Source organism: Rhinopithecus roxellana, chromosome 19, assembly GCF_007565055.1.
Source record: "Rhinopithecus roxellana isolate Shanxi Qingling chromosome 19, ASM756505v1, whole genome shotgun sequence".
In the NCBI taxonomy this organism is placed as follows: Eukaryota; Metazoa; Chordata; class Mammalia; order Primates; family Cercopithecidae; genus Rhinopithecus; species Rhinopithecus roxellana.
Genome location: NC_044567.1, coordinates 70,246,224 through 70,270,082, shown reverse-complemented (window position 1 = coordinate 70,270,082; position 23,859 = coordinate 70,246,224). Strand labels below are relative to the sequence as shown.

The window sequence follows — 23,859 nt, the reverse complement described above, 5'->3', positions numbered from 1 at the left end:
GAACCTAACGCAACCTGACTAATGCAGAGAAAATAATTTGCTGGCCCGTGTTGCTTAAACAGCTGGACTTGGCTTTAGGCTCAGTGAGGTATCCCAGCTCAAACAGTAGCCATCAGGCCTTAGTCTCCCTCCATCTGCCAGTTCAGCTGTGTCTTTGTGGTGGCAAGGATCGCTCAATGTCCCCTCCTCTTAGCAATCCCCAAGAAGACAATTTCTCCCCATGGCTTTGAACAACGTCCCAGCACCGAGCTTCATCAGCCTGGCCCAGCTCACCTGTCTGTCTTTGAGGCCAGAGGAACGGAATGACTGGGCTGGCCTGAAGGGGAAAGTCAGCAGTCAGTTCTAGCCAGAATGAGGCACAGATGGCTGCCTGATGCCCAGCAGGTTGGATGTAGGAAGGCAGAACAGCCGATGTCCATTACAGGTCATCCTGTCTGGAACATCGGGCCTGGCACAGGAACAGCTGGGCTCCCAGAAAACTTAGGGGCCAGTCACCCACTGGTGATTTTGGAATAGTCTCTCCTGCTCTAAAGCTCCAGGGGCAGGTTTGTGAGGGGTCAGAGGTGGAGTGTGGGTTGTTGGTGAGGTCCTGCCCAGAGACCAGTGGACCTCACCTTTCCCATCTGGGGGCCCTGTTCCTTCAGTCTTGGACTCTGGCTCCCGTGGTTGTAGGTTATGGTCCATGGGTCATGGAGTCATGGCATAGATAAGCTCTGTCCTTCTCTTCTTCTCTCCTGCATACAATCAAGGGATGAAGTCACATCACCCACCTCAAAAGCATCAGAGACCCTGGTCTTTTCCAGCAGCCTGAGAGGCCTGAGACTTCCCCGACTGGTTGTCTGAGCAGAGGAGTTCCTGGGAGCTGTTGTCCCCAGCGACTTCCCCTCTTCAGGCCATCTCTAAGGTTCAACCCTATCTGAAACCCTCCCTGGAAATGCCACGGCTGAGCATTCCAGAGATGGGGGTGTCAAGACTACCCCTTCGGGCTAAAAGAAGCACACACCACAACATGGAAGACAGCACGCCTTTATTTCAGCCACCCTCCCAGGGCCCAGATACCACGGCACATGCCCTGGTATCCACGGTGCAAGGTCCAGAAGAGCCCAGGGAACACAGCCCAGCAATGCAGTGTCACAAATCCCTGCCAAGGAGCAGTTCACCCCACCTCCTCAAAGGGAGTACCGGGAGTCCACTGCAGATGGGACAGGGAGCAGGGCCCAGAACCTGAGGAGCAGCACACACCAAAAAAAAAAAGGCGCCGGGTGAGCCCCGGGACACGTTGTAGAGTCTCTGCTGTGGATTGAAGCAGCAGCTATGAGAGGTCCCTGCTTTGGCCATCACTGCTCTGCCAGCTACAGAGCCATTTCCAAGGCAAGGACAATCCCAAGTGTGGGCTCCTGGCGCAGGCCAGCTGGCAGAGGGAGTGTAAACACATCTGAAGGTGGGGGATGCCCAGTGCCAAGCCAGGCCCTGGTGCTCTCACGCACTGGGAGTTGCCAGTCCCCAGGAATAGTGTGGGGAGAACTCGAGTCAGCAGAGCCCTGAGACTGGATAACTGACTGGGTCCAGGAAATGAGATTTCCAGAGAAATGATGGAAACTGCAGAGAAAGGCAGGGAGAGACTGCCAGGCAGAAAGGGGACTGTGGGGACACAAAGAGAGAAGAATAGGGCAGAGAGGGAGACAGGAACAGAGAAAGGAGAGGCTGAGGCGCAGAGAGAAGGCTGAGGCTTCATCTTTTCCCTTCTCTTCTCCCACTAGATCTGTGAACTCTGGGGTGGGGGTTCCCCAAGTTCTTCTAGCTGGGGAGGGGTCAGGGCTCTTCTCCCCATCACATCTGGTCACTTGAGCTCGAGGCCAGCCTGGGAAGGAGGCTGAGTGAAGCTGGGAAGGAACCAGCTCGGCCCTGCCCACTCCACTTCTACCTCAAACTGCGTCTGCCCTCTGGCTCATCCTCCTCTGCTTCTGGGAGGAGCCCTGCCTGAGCCTGTCCCAGCTAATCTCTCTGCACAGAATCCTGGACTCTTCCTTGAGGCTGCTGAAATCTCACACCATTAACTACTCCAGGCCCTTGCAGGCAGGGATAGAGGGAAGGAAGCGGAAGGGCAGGAGGGTTGGGTATCGGAGGGAAGAGACAGGAGACTGAGAGCTCTATCCACGTGGTCAGGCCCAAGGCCGGAGACGTGAATCTGCTCTTCAATCCCTGGGACCTAAGTACAGAGAAAATCTTAAGAAAAATCTTCAAGAATGCAAATAACTTTAAAAAATTTGTGTGTGTGCATGTCTGGGTTTTGTTTTTAATCTTTAATTCATCATATTCAAACGCAATTTAAAATATTTTTAAAATTGCGCTAAATTGCTCTCTCTAGCAACATTACCTTAGGTAACCAGAACTTACAAGTGCTGGACTTGCGATGTTTGATACATTCTTCCTTTACCTTTAGGAAGGAGGGGACCACCACTAAGCTTGTGGAAGTTATGAATCAGTTTAAAAAAAAAAAAAAAAAGGCAAAGCCCCCTCCAGGAGCCCCTATAATCCTAATACCTGCTAAGGAGTCCCAAGCTCAATGTCTACAGGCACCAGGAAGGGATATAAAGGAATGTTCAGAAAATCTTGGTGTCTTGGAGTCTGTGGGGAGTGGTGACATCTGGATAAAGGGGACTGTTACTCTTTAGCTGCAGCAGAATGTGGTTAAGTGGTGACACAAACTCCGTGTGAGGCTTCCGATTTCAAGAGAAGGGGAAATGTGCTATACATTTTTAAAATGTGGAGGCTCTTGATTTTTAAATGTTAGCTCAAAATGAAACACTCCCTAGGCCAAACAAAACAAGTTCTGTGTCTAGTGTCCAGCCTGTCTTTATGAGACCTTAGAGATTCTAAGATTTAAAGATCTTAGGGTGATTTAGTTCTATGATTCAGAAACTTTAATGAGCATGTCAATGTTTTGCAGGAACTTGTTAAAATGGAGATCTTGACTCAGCAGGTCTGGGGTGGGGCCCTGAGATCCTTCATTTCTAACGAGTTCGCAGGCAATGCCGACCCTGGCCCACCAAGCACACTTGGCGTAGTGAAGGTTTAGTTCCAGAATTCCCTCTCACTGTCGTATCCCTGGTCAATGATGTCTCCAGTTCTGCCTTCACCCCTCCAGGGACTGGACACTCACTACCTCTGGTGGCAGCCTAGGTGGTTTCCTAGCCTGCTGCAAACTTCTTCCAGGGTCTGTAGCAATGGTGACAGACACTGAGAGTCAAATGTGCCAAGGCCCAGGCTCTAGAAGGTCGGAGTTTCACAAAGGAAACTTCAGCTGGGGACTTGCCAGGACAGGGCATTGGTAATTGTTGCGAAGATCTAAGCAGAAATCAGGCGTGGTGTCTCACACCTGTAATCCCAGCACTTTGGGAGGCTGAGGTGGGCAGATCACTTGAGGTCAGTTCAAGACCACCCTGGGCAACACTGGTGAAACCCCATCTCTACTAAAATCACACACACACACAAAAATTACACAGGCATGGTGGCAGGTGCCTGTAATCCCAGCTACTCGAAAGGCTGAGGTAGGAGAATCGTTTGACCCTGAGAGGAGGAGGTTGCAGTGAGTCGAGATTGTGTCACTGCACTGCACTCCAGCCTGGGTGACAAAGTGAGACTCAAAAAAAAAAAAAAAAAAAATGCTAAGTAGAGAGGATTTTCTGTCCAACTACTTGCTCAGCAGCTCCCAGTTAAACAGAGAATGCTGCTCTTCTTTGGGTGTTCTGGTTAGTCAAGGTGTGGTGCAATTTCCTTTCCCCAAAGCCATGAAGCAAGCTTTTCTCTGCACTTGGGCGTTACCTGATTGTGCCACAAAAGAAGGAGCCAGTTTCTGACTGGTGGGAGATGGAGATAGGAATGAAGCTTGAGGCTGAACAGAAGCCCTTGCCCCCTCAGGCCATGTGACAAACCCTGCTCTGGTGGAACAGAACTCCACTTCCTCTGGGGTTGGGGCATCAATCCCAGATCCTCCTTCCTGGGCCCTTGAGAGACACTGGGAAGCGGAGAATCCCTGACCCTCACATCCCCTGTTGACTCAGGGTTACTTGGTGCTGAGGGCCACAGGCCACCCAGCTGTCAGGGGCACAGGGGCCATGGGAACCATTTAGGCCACCCCTCACTTTGCTACTGAGGGGATCACAGCAGACAGTGCGTGACACTTTCCCAAGGTCACGTGGCTGGTTTGCAACCAGCTCTTGTAAAGGCCCAAAATCCTTTGAGGCAGAGCTGGGCAGAGTCCACCAGCATTCGCCAGACTTCCAGTCACCTATAGCAGCAACTTTCAGGAAAAGGACCTTCCAGAACAATCCTGAAGAAAAGAGGGATATCTCAGAGGGAAGTTGAGGAAAGGGGTCATGGGGGTTCATCTTGGAAGGAGTGGGTCACGGGTCAGTTTCTTGCAGGAGGGGAGTGAGCAGGGCTTCTGCTTTCACATTGTCCTCTGGTGACTGCTGCCCCCTAGAGTTGTCTCCTGTGCAATGCACAGCCTGTGAGGCTTCTGGGGAAGCCAGGTTTATGTGATGGGGATGAGATAGGGCCAGGGAAGGGGCCACAGAAGGCCCCAATTATAGAGTTTCCTAAGCCTGGATTCCCAGGCCACTCCAGACCTACTGAGCCAAAATTTCTGCAGCGGGTGCTTGCCTGCCAGGGGAAGCCCCGGGGTTTAGGAACCAGCCTGGGCTCTCTTAAGTCAGAAAGGGATTGGGACACCTGGCTTGGGTGGGACGTTCTGCAGGCAGCAGAGGGGACGGGCAGCTGGGGTGGGGGCGGAGGGGGCAGCACCTGTCCGGGGCCGGGCCTTACTTCTCAAGAGAACTGGCCCGGCCGCGCCTTCTCCAGCTTCCGTCGCCGCTCGGGTGGGATCTCCTGCAGGCTGATGCCGTGGTTGCTGGACCTGCAAGGAGGGGGCGGTGACCTCAGGGAAGGGGAATGGGGCGTGGGAGGCAGGGCCCACGTCATCGCTGCCTCACGCGCTGGGAGTCAGACACAGAGCCGGAAGCAGCCGTCCCTCGTCCCTCGCCCTGCCACGGAGGCCAGCCACTCACCCCGGTTGCAGGTCAGGCGGTTTGGGGATGGGCTTGTTGAAGCCGCGTCTGCCCACTAGCCAGAAAGTGTCCTCGGCGCCCTTGCCCTGGGGAGACATGGGAGAGGGAAGGATTTAGGCGGACTGGGGTGGGGGATCTCGAGGTCTGGATGGAACTGGGAGACCGGGTCAGGAAGGGTGAGCTGAGGTTGCAGCCATGGCCCGGGATGGGCGGGGCCTCAGGACAGGGCGGGGCCCCCAGGAGGGGTCGGGGTCCTGCCTCACCTTCAGCTCCGTGCGGCCTCGCAGCTCCACCTGGTAGCCCGAGTCCAGAGCACGGAGAATCCCCACGGTGCTCAAGTTCACGTGGATGCGGTAAGCTGTGGCAGTGGGGGACGCCGTGAGCTCGGGACTCACCTCCCGTGTGCCCCTTCCACCTCCCCATCTTGTCCCCGTCACACTCACGCAGCCCGGTGGACTCCATGCGTGAGGCAGTGTTGACCGTGTCCCCAAACAGGCAGTACCGCGGCATGGTGAGGCCCACCACGCCTGCCACGCATGGACCTGTGGAGACGCTGGGGGTTGGCGGGGCTAGTAGGACCGGCAGCTGGTCTGCACCTAGGTAGGGCCTTGGAGGATCTTCGCACCCATAACCTCCACCAGCTCCCCAAATAAGCCTTGTTAAGCGCATTCTCTTCAAGGTAAGCCCCACTCTCCACTCCATGAGTTGCCTCCTCTTACAGGAAATCTCGAGCCAGGCCCTAAAGAGGGAGACGGGCTGGAGCCTGGGAAGACCCAGGAGTTACCTGAGTGCAGGCCTATGCGAATGCGCACGGGAACCTCAGGCATATGGCGCATGCGGAAAGTGCCCACAGCACTGAGGATGTCCAGCGACATGTTGGCGATCTCTGCCGCGTGTCGCTGCCCATTCCTCTGGGGCAGCCCCGAGGCCACCATATAGGCGTCCCCTATTGTCTCCACCTGGGGGAAGAAGGAGTTGTGTGAATTCCCTTTTGAGTATTCCTCCCCTGTACACGAAGCGATTGCCTCTTATTACAGGGTCCACCTGGGGTTAGTGCAGAACCAGCTTGCTAGTGGAGGGACTGAGCTGGGGACTGGAGGAATAAATAAGGGACAGGAGGTCTGGGAAAGAAGATTGATTGGGCAAGTAGTCTAGGGGCTGAGCAGGAAGGGCCGGGCTGCAGGCTGGTGAAGCTGAATTGAAGGTCAGGAGGGCTTGTCCCCTACACACTCCACCTTGTAGACATCGTGGGAACCAATAATGGCATCAAACAGCGTGTAGAGGTCGTTGAGCAGGTCCACCACCTCAATGGGCTCACTCATGGCAGAGATGGTGGTGAAGCCCACAATGTCACTGAAGTACAGTGTCACTTGCTCAAAGTACTCGGGCTCCACTGGTGTCCCCGTCTTCAAGGCCTCAGCCACAGACCTAGGGATAGCAGGCAGTGAGGTCACCTGGGGGCCACTCTGCCTGGCTGGGCTCCAGCTGCCCTCCCAGCCCACCCCTTCCCACTGGTACCCACGGAGGCAGCATCTGTGTAAGCAGCCGGTCTGTCTTCTGCTTTTCCAGCTCCAGCTCCTCTGTGCGCTCCCGGATCAGATCCTCCAGGTTACTGGAGTACTGTTCCAGCATCCGAAGCATCGAGTCAATGATGTTCGTCTTCCGACCCTTGTTGATGTTCTTGAACTAGCAGTAGAAGGAAGCTGGTGAAGCTGCTGAAGACCTGGGCTGCCATGCCCTTTTCATGCCCCCCTCATGGGCCCTCTCATGGGGCTGTTCACTCTGAACACCCCCCTCCCCACCACCATTCATCTACTATTCGTCAAGCACCCCTGGGGTGCTAGGCACTGTGTTTTCAGACATGATTAGGAGGCACGTGGGAAATGAGGCTTCCCAGAGGGCAGTTGTTCTCAGCTAGTAACTGACAGGGCACTGGACCCAGCTCAATGCTTGGACTCCCAGGCCAAGGGTCTTTCTGTCACAGGAGGCCAAGCACATACATGGTTCTCAATCAGTGTTATTTGAATTGAACTGAATATTCCTCCCACCCAGACAGAACTCCATGTCCCACTCCAAAGGCCTCCACAGCCTCCATTCTAATTCTGCCCCACCAAACCCCGAGTCCTCAGGCTACTCCTTAGGAAGCAGCCTGGAAGGCCAGAGGTCCTGCCAGCCTGCCTGCCTGCAGCTGTCTCAGGTTGCTGACAAGCATCTGGGATCCCAGAGGCCAGCCCAGTCCTTGCCCACTCCCAGCCCCTGACCAGGTCGAAAGTGTGGTCCATGGAGGGCCGAAGTTCCGGCTGCTCTGCCCAGCACTGCTTCATCAGGTGGATACACTCGACAGGTGCCTGGTCCATGGACACCAAGGGTCGACACAGTGGAGGGGGGCTCCGCACCCTCTGCACCACTTCTGGAGGCATGAGGGGACAGTGAGGGGGAGTGCCCTAGAACACAAGCTGCCTCTGACCCTGGCCTGACTGTTGAAGACCAAGATGTGGGAGGGGGTGCCTGGCAGGGGTTTCTTTCCATCAGAGCTTCAGTGTGTGTGTGTGGAGGGAGAGTACGGTGTGGGAGAGGGTTGCTAGGAGGAACAAGAGGACCTTGAACTCTGGGGGTCAGTAAGAGGGGACATAGGCAAAGAAACTAACATTTGTTGTACGTAAGACAAGTGAGGGATAAGTGATCAAGTAGCTTGCTCAGAGTCCTGTGGAGAAGGGATGTAGATTGGAACCAGATTGGACTACCCTCACCCACTCCCCCTCCCCTGCTCCTCCCAGGGACCCCTGAGAACAGAGAAGAGTCTGCTCTGTCAGTTGTGGGAGCAGTTTGGGTCCAGGATCAAGACAGAGGAAGCTGTTGTGTTGGGACCTCATGAACCACCCTCCCTACCCTGGCCATGCATGGCTTTCTGCACCGGGACCCGCAGACACCAGCTTTAAGGGGCCTCCGTATAATTGAGTTTCATCACTGGGCTTTGCTTTAGAGGAAAGAGTGAGGCTGGCTCTGTTCTAACTGCAGGGTGCCCTTCTGGCCCGAACTCTATGCACAGGGCAGCCTTACCCTCGGGAGTGAGCTCCAGCATGGCGTAAGGGGCACTGCGGCACACCACTTCTTGCATGATGATGGCCAAGCTAAAGACGTCACCAGCCAGCGTTCCCCGGCGCTCCAGGGCCGGGTCCCTAAGCAGCTCCGGGGCTGTCCACAGCTGGTCTGGGGATGGGGAAGGGGCTGTGGGGCGGCTGAGGAAAGACTCCCACCCTCACCAGAAAGCCCAGGCTGGCAGCCAGACAGCACCAACCCTGCAGCCTGAGACCAGTCCTACAACTATCTCTAGGAGCTGTCTCAGAGAAAGCCTGGCCCTCACCAATAGGCCTTGCCCTTCAGACAAGGTGGTGCCCAGGGAAGGCTCCGTCTCTTGAGCACAAGCCCTACCCTCAGGCAAACTTCCAGTTAGAGCAAACCCAGCTGCAGGCAGCTCAGGCACAAGTCCCGCCCCCAGCAGCCCCTTCTCCTCAGTCACAGAGCCCACCCTCTCAGAGGCCATGAGATCTTTTTCTGTAGCAGTTGTGTCTGGTGGATGCGGGATGGAGAGAGTGCGAGGGCGGAGGTAGGGAGGAAGCAGGGGAGAAGCCCTTGAAATAATGGGGATCCCGGTGGACGCTCCTCTGCGCAGGGGACTCTTACCCTCTGCTCTGGGAGGCTCCGGTAGCACCTTCTGTGCTTCCAGCAGTCTCCCGTGGCCGTGGTCAGTGATCTTGAGTACGAATCTGCCATCCACTATGCAGTTCCGTGACTTCAGCCGCCCATGAGCTACGCCTCGATGGTGCAGATACCTTATTCCCTTGGAATGGGTAGGGTAAGAGGCAGCCTCAGCCTGCTTGGTTCCCTTGCTCCCCATCCCTGGCCCCAGGACGTCACCCCACCACCCCTCGACACACACCTTGATCAGGTCCAGCAGGAGGGAGGACTTGAACATCCAGTCCAGCTTTATTTCTCTCTGAGCGAGGAGGTCCTGGAGGGAGCCCCGCGTGCAGTGCTCTGAGACCACAGCCAGGTTGCCCTCCCAGAGGGCCGCAGGGCCTTCTGCTCCCCGAGCCAGGAAGAGCCCCAGGTAGAGGGCCACGTTCTCGTGCCGGAGCTCCTGGAGCTGAGAGGGGGATAGTTGACTCGCATTTTCTGCCCAGGGGCAATGCGGGGAGGCGCTGTTAATCAAGATCTGTTTTTGAGTATCCAGACTCAGAAGATGAGATTTGTACAAATGGTGGATGAAATGGTTGATAGGGTATGTAGGGGGGGTCTCTTCTACACACAGTTCTCTTTTTGGAAAAAACAATATAGTCAAAGGCCACTGTTCGGATACCAAGTATGGTTTAGCCTAATGCTGTGAATGAAAAGACAATTTTGCATTGGGGATCAGGACCCAGGCAGGTTCAGATTTATTGATCATAAGCCTTTTTTTTTTTTTTAGACACGAGGTCTCACTCTGTTGTCCAGACTGGAGTATAGCGGCATGATCATAAATCACTGCTACCTTGCATTCCTGGGTTCAAGTGATCCTCCGACCTCAGCCTCCTGAATAGCTGGGACTACAGGCTTGTGCCACCATGCCTAGACAACATTTTACATTTTTTTCTATAGAGATGGGGGCCTTGCTATATTGCCCAGGCTGGTCTTGAACTCCGGGCTTCAAATGATCCTCCCACCTCAGCCTCTCAAAGTGCTGGGATTATAGGCCTGAGCCACCATGCCTGGCCCCAACCATAAAACTTTGAACTGCCTGGGTCTTAAGGGAAACAGCTCATGAAGGACAAGCTCCTGGAACCACCATCCTCTCCTTCTGACTTAACAGCCTTTGCTGGGAGAACCAGGGAGGAGCTATGCCACTTTCTTTCTTTTCTTTTCTTTCTTTATTTATTTTTCAGATAGTCTTATACTACCACCCAGGCTGGAGTGCAGCTGGCCAATCTTGGGTCACTGCAACCACATCCCGAGCTCAAGCGATTCTCCCGTCTCAGCCTCCCGAATAGCTGGGATTAAAGGTGTGTGCCACCATGCCTGGCTAATTTTTGTATTTTTAATAGGGACGGGGTTTCGCTATGTTGGCTAGGCTGGTCTTGAACTCCTGACCTCAGGTGGTCCACCCACCTCGGCCTCCCAATGTGCTGGGATTACAGGCATGAGCCACCGTGCCTGGCCTGAAGCTGTGCCACTTTCAAAGGACACCAGAAATGGCTTGTGCCTGCAACCAAGCCGGTGGCTGCTGTGCTTGGTGTTACATCATTGTGTCAATCAGGTCTGAGACTCCCACCCTCCCCAAGTTAGGGAAGATAGGACTGACTGCTCTGCAGTGACCTCACAATTGGGGCATGCTGGAAAAAAAGGTGGCTTAGCTGGCTGACTGGTACCCTTTCTAGATTTTCCTTGGTCCACATGCCCAATAAGGGGATTTTTTTTTCTTTTTCTTTTTTTTGAGACGGAGTCTTGCTGTGTCGCCCAGGCTAAAGTGCAGTGGTGCGATCTCGGCTCACTGCAAGCTCCACCTCCTGGGTTCATACCATTCTCCTGCCTCAGCCTTCCAAGTAGCTGGGACTACAGGCGCCCACCACCACACCCAGCTAATTTTTTTGTATTTTTAGTAGAGACAGGGTTTCACCATATTAGCCAGGATGGTCTTGATCTCCTGACCTTGTGATCCGCCTGCCTCGGCCTCCCAAAGTGCTGGGATTACAGGCGTAAGCCACTGCACCTGTCGGATAATTTTGGTGGATACTTTTCATTTTAAACACCTGGTGTTAAATGGTGATCAAGTTCATTAACCCCCCCATACACATAGTCCACTTAAGTCACTGCATCTGTGACCAAGAGCGCCTGTAGAGGAATCAGGGAAGGAGGCCAGGCCCAGGCTGTATGGCGTGGAGATAAAGGGAGACATTAAGGTTGTAAGGACCAGAATAAGCCATTTTACAGCCTCCTTGCCAACTTTCCACTTCATTCAGAACGTCTAGGGTTATTCTGCACAAGTGGCCTAACAGAACCGGAAACTCATTTTTTTCTTTTCTTTTTTTTAAGACAGAGTTTCACTCTTGTCACTCAGGCTGGAGTGCAATGGCACCATCTCGGCTCACTGCAACCTCTGCCTCCCAGGTTCAAGTGATTCTCCTGCCTCAGCCTCCTGAAGCAGTTGGGACTACAGGTGCCCGCCACCACCCCCAGCTAATTTTTTTGTATTTTTAGTTGAGACGGGGTTTCACCATGTTGGCCAGGCTGGTCTTGAACTTCTGACCTCAGGTGATCCACCCACCTCGGCCTCCCAAAGTGCTGGGATTACAGATGTGAGTCATTTTTTATTTTCTATCGTTTGCTCAACAAACATTCACTGCATCTCTCTAATGTTCCAGACACTGTGTTGGGTGCTGGGAATACAATGGAGGGGAAGGAGGAGGCCCTCACTCAGCTTACAGTCCAGTAAGAGAGGCAGAAACAAGCAGGCAGACAGATAAACATACAATTGCACATTGCAACAAGATCAAAGGAAAGAACTAGTGGTGTGACACAGAATAATGAAAGCCTACTCCAGGGTGAAGGAAACAACTTTTTTTTTTCTTAATTTTGACAGGGTCTTGTTCTGTCATCAAGGCTGGAGTGAAGTAGTATGATCACAGCTTACGATAACCTCCAACTCCTGGGCTCAAACAATCCTCCCACCTCACCCTCCAAAGAGTAGCTGGGACTACAGGCATGTGACGCCACACGCAGCTAATTTTTAACGTTTTGGAGAGACGGGGATTCTTTATGTTGCCCAGGCTGGTCTTGAACTCCTGGCCTCAGGTGATCTTCCCTCACATCTGCCTCTCAAAATGCCAGGATTACACGTATAAGCCACCACACTCAGCCAGAGGGGACACTTATCTGAGACCTACCTCTGTACCCAGCTGCAAAGAGAAGGCAAGAAGGGAGAAACCGATGACCACCTAGGCCCCATCACAGGCCCAAGTCTCACCTTGGAGAAGGCCGTCTTGGTTGCTGGGCGGATAGCTATGTGCTGATCCCCTGGGAATTTCTTCAGCCAAACCCTGTCTCCCTGCAGCAAAGAGGATGGGGGTAGGGAACTCAGTCTCTTATAATCCCATGATGGACCCCTCCCCCACATTTCCATTGGCTCACTGTCCCAGAATGTATCATCCATGTGACAAAATGCATTGAAGCAAGGGGTTTGATGTCTGCCCATCCACTTCACAGGCAGCTGGGAGAGGACCCACCCCTGGATGACAGATATTCAGAAGCCATGGATGGCTGTCCTCACTACCCCAGGGGTGCCCACCATTAGTCCTATTAAGTGAATTAATACAACCACAAGCATCATCGACATCACAACCCTCATCACCATCCACTGCCATGAGAGAGCATGTTCTGGGAGTAAAGAATCTGGGTAGATCAGGCTTTATTGTAAAGTAACTGAACTATAGAGAGCTCCCCACCGGATGCTGGACCTCATCCTCAGCTGTTGGCAGGGCCGGTGCATGGGCATGGGACCTGTGCAGTCACACAGGGCCTCATGCTCAGAAAGGCCCGAACTTGGTTCAGTAACCTCCTGCCATCATCTTGAATGAACGAGGAGCCCCTCATTTCTATCTTGCCCTGGATCTCGCTGATTATGCAGGCGGCCCTGTCTGTTTATAAGGGATTTGGACTAGAAGGGGATTGGGGTTTAGTACTGACCCCTAAGGAGCATTTGGAAATAAATGTGGGGACATTTTTAATTGTCACAAAAACTAGGAGCTACATTTGGTGGACAGGGCCAGAGACAAGAAACACTGAACATTCTTCAAGCACAGAGTAGTCCTATTCAATTTAGGACAATCTGCCCCAAATGACAATAGTGCCTCCTCTGAGAATTGGCCGTGATGATCTCCAGGTGACATGATAGGAGGCTCTGCATTCCCTCCCATGACCTGAAGCCCAGGAGCTTTACATTTCTACTCTCTTGATTTGCTCAGCACTCTCAGCTCTCTCTGAATCTGTTCTCATTATCTCCCCTCCACTTGACCACATTCAGATTTACCAGCCCCGAAGTTTATGCCCTAATACTTCTTTGTGACTTTTTTCCCCCTCTAGTGGTTGCTGTTCCTGAGTCTGGTCTGGATTGTGTGGAAATGCTGAGGGGTAGGGCCAGAGGCTCTGACCGGGTAGGAGATGGCCTCAGTGGCCACACCAGGTTACATGCTGGTCCCAGCATGCTCCCCAGCAGCTCCAGCCTTCAGTCTCTGGGTCACTGTGATTAGCTTTTGAGGAGCCCTCACTCAGATAGTGGCTAGGGAAAAATTCTTGGGGAGGGAAGATTCTTAGGTTCTTCCCTTTGAGGGATCCATGACCTTTCCCTAGATCCTGTCTGGGCTCCCATCCCCCATCTCCTGGAGCCTGCAGGATCTGGCATGATTCCCTGTCCTCTTGAGAGTGCGCCTCCCCTCTGCCCAGGGCCTGAGCATTCTTCCCCTACTGTCTCTCTGTCTGGCTGGGGTCAGGCTCACCTCATAGACGCCAACGTTGGGGCTGTCCGAGGGTTGGCTGGGGCCACTGCGAACGTCTGACATGCTGCGGGCAGCCAGACTTGATCGACTCCCCTGGGCCACCTAGCAGATAGAGGTCAATGCAAGAGGTCAAAATATATTCTGGTGTCAGAGTCCTGGGTTGAGGTCAGGCTGAGTTTTGGGGATGTAAAGATGGGAGGCGAAGGAATCTCAATGAGGGAAGGTGATAATGACATTACTCCCCAAGTGCACGCTTTACAGTTTACAAAGCAAACATTCATTTTCTTGTTGGAGCTTCACCTCCCACCCAGGAAAGTAGTCAGGACAGGTACTGTTACCCTTATTGCACAGATGAGGGTGCTGATCCCTACACTTCAGACTTGGGACGGAACTGGGGTAGAAATCAGGCTTCCCAAGTAGGGAGCTGGGGTGGGGACTTTCCCAGGGAAGGAACCAAATTTACAGAAAGAAGACAACTGGCTCCTGCCTCCCTGCCTCCCCCACCTTTCGAGAGGTGCCCCCATGTGGGTGGAGAAAGGTGATGTCGTCCACAGTCAGGATGATCTTGTTGGGACCGGAGACCATTTGAATGTGAAGTAGCTGGTGCCTGGTGGAGAAAGAGGTCATCTCCACCAAGGGCACCAAGGTCCGTGAGAACAGAACAGCAGGGGATGGGGTGGAGGGATAATACTGGCTCAGGGGAGGGGTCCTGGAGGGCAGCCATCCCCACACCAGACATTGGGACTCCACCAGCCCACTAGAACCCCCTCACCCCAAGAAAAATCTCTTCTAATCTTGAGTGAACCCAGTCTGCTGTTTTTGATGCAGACTTCCATTTCTGGCACAAACTCACTTCCTACTTACCTCATTCCACTACTCACCTCACATAATGGGCCAGGAAGGCCCCAGCCAGCCCCATCCCAACCACCAGGAGGAAGCCAAGAAAGACGAGGCCCGGCTCCAGTCCTGAAGGGACAGTGACAGGAGGTATACTGAGGAGCGATGCCGGGGAGGCCTCTTCTCTAGGGAGGCATGGAGTCATGCCAAATGCTGGCCCCTCCAGGAAAGGAGGATGGGGTACAGCATTTGGCAGGCCTATGACCTCTAGGGGGAGGTCATAGATTCCTCAAAGGGGAGAGTCTGGGAATGCTAGAAAGTTTCCAAGAGGGCTTTGGAGCTCAGCAAGAGAGGGGTCCTGTGCAAGCCAGGGGCGGGGAGAGGGCCTAGAAGGGCATTGAAGATGGATTACAGGATAGGAGTCCACTCTCTTTCACCACTTTGTGGATGGTCCATGGGGATTGTCTCAGTGGGGGCTGGGGTGCTCGCCCTCACCTCCACCGCAGATGTTGTTTGGATCGAACCAGCATGAGGGGTCAGGCCCAGGTGCTGATCCCCCACGCGGGAAGTGCATCGGGGTCCCGGCAGAGAGGAGGGAGCCCCGGGTAGGATCCAGCATGTATGTGGCAAAAAGCCGGTCTCCCACCGCGTCCGTGTCTAGCAGCACGAATGGAGGCTCCTCGTCTCCTCCTAGGTCCCCGCAGAAGCCAGGGACCTGCGCATCCCAGACGTGGCGGGCCACAGCTGCTCCAGACACCCATCTGCCACCAGCGGCAGCCCGCGCTTCTGCCACGCCCCTCGCCAGCAAGAAGACCGCATCGTAGATCGTGCCAAAGAGTGGGGAGACCTGGAGAAGGAGAGTAGGGGCTCAGAGGTCGGGGTCACAGTCCACAGACAGACCAGAATTGCCATGCCAATTCTTTCACAGCCGGTCAAGCCCAGGGTATCCACTGTTCCCACCTTCCAGTTAGTTGTTCCCAGGATCCCTCCCCATTGGCTATCTCTTCCTCCCTCCCCATTGGCTAACTCTTCCTCCCTTCCCATTGGCTATCTCTTCTTCCCTCTCCATTGGCTATCTCTTCCTTCCTCTCCATTGGCTATCTCTTCCTTCCTCTCCATTGGCTAATGCTTCGTCTCTCCCCATTGGCTAGCTCTTCCTCCCTCCCCATTAGCTAACTCTTTGTCCCTCCCCATTGGCTAACTCTTCCCCTCTTTCCATTGGCTATCTCTTCCTCCCTCCCCTATTGGCTGTCACACCTGCTCTCTCCACTAACTGGTTCCTCTTTTCAGGACTCAGCCTCCTCTCTGACCATTGGTTGATTCTAACTCTCCATCACCTGTAGATTTTCTCTTCTTCCTGTTAGTTGCCCAGAATATAGTTTTAATCTCATCACCTACCATTCACCTGAAAGCCTTCTCACCTATCTTTTGGTTGGCCTCTATTTTCTGTTTTTCCTTAAAAAAACAAAAAACAAAACTAAACAAAAACAAAACAAACAAAAAACCTTCTCCATTGTTACCACCCGAGCTTATCAGGCCTCTCTATTATTCCCAGTTGCCACCTCTCAGAGAGCCAGGCACTGTGCAGAGCACCAAAGATGTATCAGTGTACAAGACAGACCCTGTCTCAAGGAACCTTTCTTCTTGCCAAAGAGACAGGGGTGTTCAAGCAGTGCAATGAGTAAAAGTAGAGAAACTGAGGGAGCTACAGAGACAGGAATGGGTGTCTCCAACCTAGGCTGGGGACAGAAGGAGCTGTGGGATGAGTCAGAATTATCCAGGGCAGGCAGGGACAAGAGAGAGGGCACAGCACACTCAGAAGCTCAGAGGCAAAAGAGAAGGACACATTTAGAGAACCCAGAGTAGCTTGGTCTGGCTGAAGTTCATGGAAGGTGGAAGAGAGAGAAAGACAGGAGACCTGGTAAGCCATGTGGAGAGGCCTGCATCTATCCAGGGCAACAGAAGTCACTGTGAGGCTTTGAACAGGGGCATGACAGGGTGAGATCTGTCAGATTTCTGAAGCTTGATCTGGTTGTTGGGTGGAGAAAGGTGTTGGGCAGGTGAGTGTTGAAGCAAAGACCATCTGAGAGATTATGTTTTGGGATTTGGCCTTGGGGCACTGTGGCCTGAATCAGGGCAGTGACAGTAAAGATGGAGAAAGTGGACGAATTCAAACGATCTTTAGGAAGTAACAGTAACAGGGCTTGATGTCTGGAAGTGGGGGCGAAGTATTCAAGGAATCAAGGGTGACTCACAAGCTCAGAGGCTCGGGCAGCTTGGGCAGCGGAGAGGACAGCCATGGTACTTACTGAGAGCTGAAGGGCTTTTCTCTCTACTTGCTCAACCTCCCTTTCTCCACTGCCGACCCTCCCTCCATCCCATCTCACTATGAGTCCTAATCTGTATTCTCTTCTGACTGTTCCCATCACCGCACCGCACCACACCACACCACACCGCCTCCACTGGCCACTTCCAGTCCTCTTGGAGGAATCTAGGGGCATTGGTGGGAAATTGCAACCCCTATGACCCACAGCCTTCTCTCATGCAGCCCCCTGTGAGTTGGGCCTTTGTGGTGGTTAATTCACTGCCCATTGACATCTAAATTCCCTTCTCATAGTGGTTTCTAGTCCTCCTTTGTGGCTGGAGTAAAGTTAGATGATCTGAACTGAGATTCTGGGGACTTGGGGAACCCTAGGTAGTAGTTGGATGTTGGAAATACACTATGGATCTGGTGAGGTTGCCCCTGGATCCACCCAGGGAACTTTCTGCTTCTGGCAAGGTGTCTAGGCCCTTGAAAAGCTAAGACCACCAGATGATGCCCCAGAGGAAATACCTCTGAACTAAGGATGAAGGTTGGATTGGCATCCTCCCTCCTTCCTGCTTTCAAGAACACCAAGTATTTATTTTAGACAGCTGGGAGTATGTGGTGGTGGAAATGGGTTTACTTTGAAGTCAATTGCAAAAGGTTTTGCAGTTTACAGTTCATTAGAGCTTACTGCTTGATGTTGGACTTGAGAGGTCTCATTGCCTACTCTCTGGAGGCAATCCCCATACACTAAGAGATCCCAAGCAGGGCCAGAGCCTCTGCATTACCCAGGAAACTCCAAACAGCTAGAGCTGCCAGTCGTTCTTTCTCCATTGGTTCCATCCTCTTCTGCCCGCTTTGGCTGTCCTCTCCCCTCTCCCTTGCCTTCTTCCCTCCTCCCAGGACCATCTACCTGCTGCAGATTGAGGTCAGAGGGCAGCTCGCGGCGCTCTTGGGCCCTGCGCAGGCTGTCCAACACGCTGCCTTCAGAGGGACAGTGGCGCGTGAGGGTAAGCACCGCATCATGGGCCCTGCGAAGCTGGGAGCTGTTGGCGAGTGCAGCTAAGGCCTCCGGGCCTGGGGACAAGGCGTAGTGGATCGTGTCGAAGGGCAGGAAGACCAGGGAGCCATCGGTCAGGCCCAGTTCCTCCGCGGCCTCCAGGAGGTAGCGCTGCTCCTCGCCGCCCAGCAGCACCGAGTGCATCACCATGATCACTGCTGCGGACAGAGGCTTGGCTCGCGGCGCCGCCCGGCTGCCGGCAGGACCCGCCGACCTCCTCGCACCCGGCAGGGGAGCCTACCTGTGACCCTGGGCCCGTCCCGAACCTTCCTCAGGGCCTCCCGGGCTCCAGACAGGTCCAAGGGCTCCATGGAAGTCACGGAGACGACGGGCAGGCCCCGGGCCCTGAGTGACGTGGACAGTGAGTGTCCCGCCTCCACCCACAGGTCCTGGGGGGCGGTGACCAGGGCCACGCGCGCCCAGCCGAATGCGCGAAGCAGGGCGTAGAGGGCGTCCGCGGCGGGGGTCACGGCAGGGGCTGTGGTGCCCGCCGCCTGCGTCCCGGGGCAGCCCCAGGGCACCAGCGCGATCCCGGCTTCTTCGGCGAGCAGCTCGGCCGGCCGGCAGGCTGCAGGGTTCACCGGACCCACGAGACCCGACACGCGGGTCAGCGCGGAGGACACGGCCCCCAGCGAACCCGGGGTCCGGCACGGCTCGGGCAGCAGCGCGACCTCGAAGCGGGGGCCGCCGGCCAGGTCGGGGTCGCGGTTCAGGCGGGCGGCGGCCAGGCGGGCTGCCAGGTCCGCGCGGGCCCGGGAGAAGATGGGGTCGCAAGCCCAGGGGCCCAGGACCCCCACCGTGAACACCGCGGAGAGGGCGGGGGGCTGCAGCAGGAGCAGGAGCAGCAGGAGCGGGAGCCGGGGCAGGGCCCGGGGGAGGCGGGGCAGGGCCGGAGCCCACCGCGCGGGGCCGCAGAGCCTGGGGTCCGGAAGCCCACCCGCTCGGCGGGCGCAGGCGGTCATTGCCGGCTTCTGCGAACACAGACGGAGAAGGCTGAGCGACTGAGACCCCCGGCCTCCCTTAGGGTTCTCCCCGTAACCCAGAGTTTCTCCAAGCCCGTGTAACCCATGGGATGATTCTGCTGCTACCGCCCCCTCCGGAGGCTGGGAAGACTAACTGGGGCCAAGGACACCGCCCCGAAGCCCCCTTCTGCTGCCCCGGCTTCCCGCTCCCATCCGGCTTGCCCCTCCCCCCGTTGGAGGCGTCAGGGGTTAGCAGGGACTCGCCCGCGCCCTCAGACCGACCCTATCCCAGCGGAGGGGCCTCTGACACTTACCGGGAAGTCCGGGGCTCGGGCCCACGGCCCCGGTGAGGGGTCACAGGGCCGGTCCCCCTTTTGACGCCCGCCCACAGGTCTTCCTTGCCAGCCCAGGCCAGGGCGGGGGCGTGGGTACAGCCGGCCAGAGCCCTTAATCTCCCCAAGCTGATTAGGGTCCTTAATTAGGCAGGGAGGGGCGGGCTAGTGGAGGATGAGAGCCCCTACTGCGCCTTTCTGGGGTGGGATCTGTCCTGGGTTCCAGGTAGTCAGCCAGATCCTTTCCCCTCCATGCCTTCCAGCCCCCCACATCACCCTCATCACCACCACCCCTGCACAAAAGCAGCCGCAGTTTCCCCTTTCAGCCTTGGGCCACACTGCTCTGCTCAGCCAGAAAGTGATAAGCGCCTGCCCATGGGCAGCTGTGGGTGATCCGTCCTGGAGAAGAAACTCTCATCTCAGTCCCTTTCCTTACAATCTTCTGTTTCCAGTTCTGCCAGCTAAGTTCAAGCTCCATCCTTTGGCTGGCAAAGTTTATATCCCAGAGACCAAACCCACACCAAGCTGACACCTGCCTTTCTTCTTTCACTGCTCTTTTCTCTCTCACCACACTTGATTCCCTGACCTCTGCTTCTCCATGCCTAGAAAACCACCCCTTTGGCAGGACCTCAGGAAGTAATGAAAAGAGCTTTGGCCGGCCGGGCGCGGTGGCTCAAGCCTGTAATCCCAGCACTTTGGGAGGCCGAGATGGGCGGATCACGAGGTCAGGAGATCGAGACCATCCTGGCTAACACGGTGAAACCCCGTCTGTACTAAAAAAATACAAAAATCTAGCCGGGCGAGGTGGCGGGCGCCTGTAGTCCCAGCTACTCCGGAGGCTGAGGCAGGAGAATGGCGTAAACCCGGGAGGCGGAGCCTGCAGTGAGCTGAGATCCGGCCACTGCACTCCAGCTTGGGAGACAGAGAGAGACTCCGTCTCAAAAAAAAAAAAAAAAAGAGCTTTGGCCTCGGACAGACCTGGGTTCCAAGTCCCTCTTACTGATTTTTGGACCTTGGACAGTTGCTTAATCTGAAGGTTGTTGTGAAAATGAATATAATTGCCCGGATGGCAAGAATAGCTAACAATTTTAGGGAAGAGTATAATGGAAGATGCCCTATAAGATATACAAATTTATTATAAAGCAATAGCAATTATATATTTATGTAAATATATAATATATAAAACAGCAATTATATAAATATATAATTATATAATATATGAAACAGCAATTATATAAATATATATTCTAAAGCCATAGCAATTATATATTATGTATTTATATAAATCCACATTGTGTAGTGATAGCAATTATATATTTATATAAATATTTATTATAAAGCTATAGCAATAAAGACTTCATAGTTTGGGCACAAGGATAAACAAATGGACCAATGAAATAGAATCTACAGTACTGAAACAAGCACAGCAAATGTGTGAAGTGGACATTTCTTACCAACTGGGAAAGAATGAACTTCAACAAATAAAGCTGATTAGCCATCTGGGGGGAAATAGAATTCAATCCCTATCTCACACCATACACAAAATCTATTCCAGGTCAAAGACCTATATGTGAAAAATAAAACTTAAAAACTTTTAAATAAATCATTTTCAGACATGGTGGCAAAGATTGGATAAGGTAAGAATCATTAGTGGATTTGAAAGCTAGGGGGAAATGTTGGATGAGGAGCAGGACTTTTGCAGGGTCTAAAAGTATCTCCCTACAGATTGCCATGAGTTGGAAGGGAGGGGGGACTAAAATAAAAAACAGTCATTGTGTTGTACAGTGGAGAAATAGGGCAATACTTTAAGCAAGTGATCAGAATTAACCATGAGGGGCAGAGAGACATTCTGTGCCTCCAGATGTGATACCCTGAGAAGGACATAATACTACATCTATGCAATGCTGCACAATATATCTCTGCAATGTTCCAGCATTACTTCAAATCTAATCACAAGGAAACATCAGATAAACACTAAATGAGAAATGTTCTATCAAAAAACGTGGGGAGGACTGTATTCTTCAAAAATGTCGATGTCATATAAGGCAAATAGAGGTTAAGGAACTGTTTCGGATTAAAGGAACCTAAAAAGACATGACAAGTATGTGCAACGCCTCCCCTTAGTTTGGATTCTGTATCATTGGATTTTTTTAAAGTGCTGTAAGATTATAGAACTTGAGGCCCGGTGCCATGGCTCATGCCTGTAATCCCAGCACTTTGGGAGGCTGAGGCAGGCAGATCACTTGAGGTCAGGAGTTTGAGACCAGCCTGTCCAACATGGTGAAGTCCCGTCTCTACTGAAAATACAAAAATTAGCCAGGCGTGGTGGAGTGTACCTGTAATCCCAGCTGCTCAGGAGGCTGAGGCAGGACAATCACCTGAACCTGGGAAGCGGAGGTTGCAGTGAGCCAATATTGTGCCACTGCACCCCAGCCTAAGCAACAAACCGAGACTCCATCTCAAAAAAAAAAAAAAAAAAAAAAAAAGAAAAGAAAAGAAAAATGGTTATAAGGCTTATGGGGTTATAAAAATGCTATAAAGAACATCAACATTAACAAAAAAATTGGCAATTGACAAAACTGGAATATCACAGGAGATTCAAAACAGTGTAAAGTTATAAAGTTAGTAATGGTAGTGTAGTTATGTTAGACTATCCCTGTTCACAGGAAATACACACCGAAGTATTTAGTGGTAAAGCATCATGTATGTAACTTACCCTCAAGCATTCCAGAAAAAATATATATTAGATATGATATATGGCATGTTGTATATATTATCTATTTCAAATGATAAACAAACGGGGTAAAATGCTAACAATAGGTGAATCTGGGTAAAAAGCCTGTGAATGTTCTTTGCATAATTTTTATTTTTGCAACATTTTTTAAGTTTGAAGTTATTTCCAAATAAAAAGTTAATTAAAAATGTTAGATCATAGAATTCAATGAAAGTAGATTTGCTCTGCAGAAAGAACAACAAAAAAAGAAAAAATTAATAAGAAAATAGAAAAATAAAAAAAGAGCAGAAATTTTTAAGAGAAAAAAAGACATAGATTGAAAAGACATCTTTATCAATTCAGGGTAGGAATGGATTTATTAAACAAGACACGTTGGCCAGGCGCGGTGGCTCATACCTGTAATTCCAGCACTTTGAGAGGCTGAGGCTGGCCTCCCAAATATATTTGGCAAAATATTAACATCAGTTAGTTTTTGATGGTAAACAATCGCTATATGTAGGGGTTTTCTGTATGCTTGAAATGTTTTCTAATTTAGATTAAAAAAATTTGTAAACAAAAAGTTTACATGTCTGACCTGTAGCAGAGTTCCAAAATTCAGTAGGCGTCAATATTCGTATCTATAGTGCTGTGCTTCTTACTTTCCATAAGAGTTACCTCTCCACATCTCCTATCTTCTGACTCAACATCTCTACATGAGATGGTGGAAACTCCAGCCAACTCTTACATTTCACACATGGTGAGAATGAGGTCCAGAGACCAATTTGATTAAATCAACAGTCTCTCAATTTTCCTCTAGGGTCCATGGACTGATGGGTAATAGAAATGAAGATGAAGGGGGGATTTTCTTAAAAATCTTTTTTGTCATAAAATATACTTAACATTTATCACTTTAACTTTTTTGTTTGTTTGTTTTTTGAGACAGAGTCTCACTCAACCGCCCAGGCTGGAGTGCAATAGTGCGATCTCGGCTCACTGCAACCTCCGCCCCCCGGGTTCAAGCGATTCTTCTGCCTCAGTCTCCTGAGTAGCTGGGACTACAGGCATGTGCTACCACGCCCGGCTAATTTTTGTATTTTTAGTAGAGACGGAGTTTCACCATGTTGGCCAGGATGGTCTTGGTCTCTTGACCTCGTGATCCACCTGCGTCGGCCTCCCAAAGTGCTGGGATTACAGGCATGAGCCACCACTTCCAGTCTCCACACTTTAACATTTTTTATGTGTGCAATTCAGTGGCGTTAATTACATTCACATTGTGTGCAGCCATCACCACTGTCCATCTCCAGAACTTTTCCATCTTATCCAATTGAAACTCTGTCCCCATTAAATACTAGCTCCCCATTTCCCCTCCCTCCAGCCCCCAGAAACCACTGTTCTTATTTTTTCTTCTTTTTATTTTTGAGAGACCAGGTCTTGCACTGTTGCCCAGGCTGGAGTACAATAGTACGATCTCTGCTCACTATAGCCTCAACCTCCTGGGCTCAAGCAATCCTCCCACCTCAGCCTCCCAAGGAGCTGGGATTACAGGCGTGTGCCACTATGCCTGGTTAGTTTTTTGATTTTTGGCAGAGATGAGGGTCTCACTATGTTGCCCAGGCTGGTCTCCAACTCCTGGGCTCAAGTGATCCTCCTACCTCAGCCTCCCAAGTGCTTGGGATTACAGGTGTGAGCCACTGTCCCCCGGCCCATCATTCTTTCTGTCTCTATGAATTTGACTTTAGCTACCTCACATAAGTAGAATCATACAGTATTTGTCCTTTTGTGTTTATTTCACTTAGCATGATGTTTTCAAGGTTTATCCTATGCTGTAATGTATCAGAGGTTCATTCCTTTTTTTTTTTTTTTTGAGACAGAGTTTCGCTCTGTTACCCAGGCTGGAGTGCAGTGGGGCAATCTCAGTTCACTGCAACTTCAGCCTCCCGGGTTCAAAGCAATTCTCGTGCCTCAGCCTCCTGAGTAGCTGGGATTACAGATGCGCATCACCATGCCTGGCTAATTTTTGTATTTTTAGTAGAAATGGGGTTTCACCATGTTG

At 52.4% G+C, this 23,859-nt stretch overlaps 1 protein-coding gene across 1 annotated transcript; it reads right to left on the bottom strand.

The window, feature by feature from the left end:
* Positions 1–1,010: 1,010 nt before the first annotated feature.
* GUCY2D (guanylate cyclase 2D, retinal) lies at positions 1,011–19,194 on the bottom strand. Its single transcript, XM_010362411.2, has 20 exons — positions 19,076–19,194; positions 18,041–18,770; positions 17,653–17,957; positions 14,930–15,281; positions 14,479–14,563; positions 14,102–14,204; positions 13,598–13,699; positions 12,070–12,150; positions 9,010–9,216; positions 8,754–8,910; positions 8,130–8,279; positions 7,331–7,479; positions 6,592–6,755; positions 6,305–6,497; positions 5,854–6,028; positions 5,513–5,611; positions 5,333–5,427; positions 5,070–5,155; positions 4,807–4,918; positions 1,011–1,224 (listed from the first exon to the last, which is right to left on the bottom strand). The coding sequence occupies exons 2-19, from the start codon at positions 18,759–18,761 to the stop codon at positions 4,831–4,833; spliced, it is 3,312 nt and encodes a 1,103-aa protein (XP_010360713.2). The 5' UTR covers positions 18,762–18,770; positions 19,076–19,194; the 3' UTR covers positions 1,011–1,224; positions 4,807–4,830.
* Positions 19,195–23,859: the final 4,665 nt, after the last annotated feature.

Excerpts from the sequence above, each read along its gene's own strand:
- GUCY2D (XM_010362411.2), bottom strand. The coding sequence starts at position 18,761 with ATGACCGCCTGCGCCCGCCGAGCGGGTGGGCTTCCGGACCCCAGGCTC. Across the intron at positions 9,217-12,069 it reads CCAAGACGGCCTTCTCCAAG|CTCCAGGAGCTCCGGCACGA; the intron begins GTGAGACTTGGG and ends TCCCCCTCTCAG. Across the intron at positions 8,280-8,753 it reads GGAGCCTCCCAGAGCAGAGG|ACCAGCTGTGGACAGCCCCG; the intron begins GTAAGAGTCCCC and ends CCCCATCCCCAG.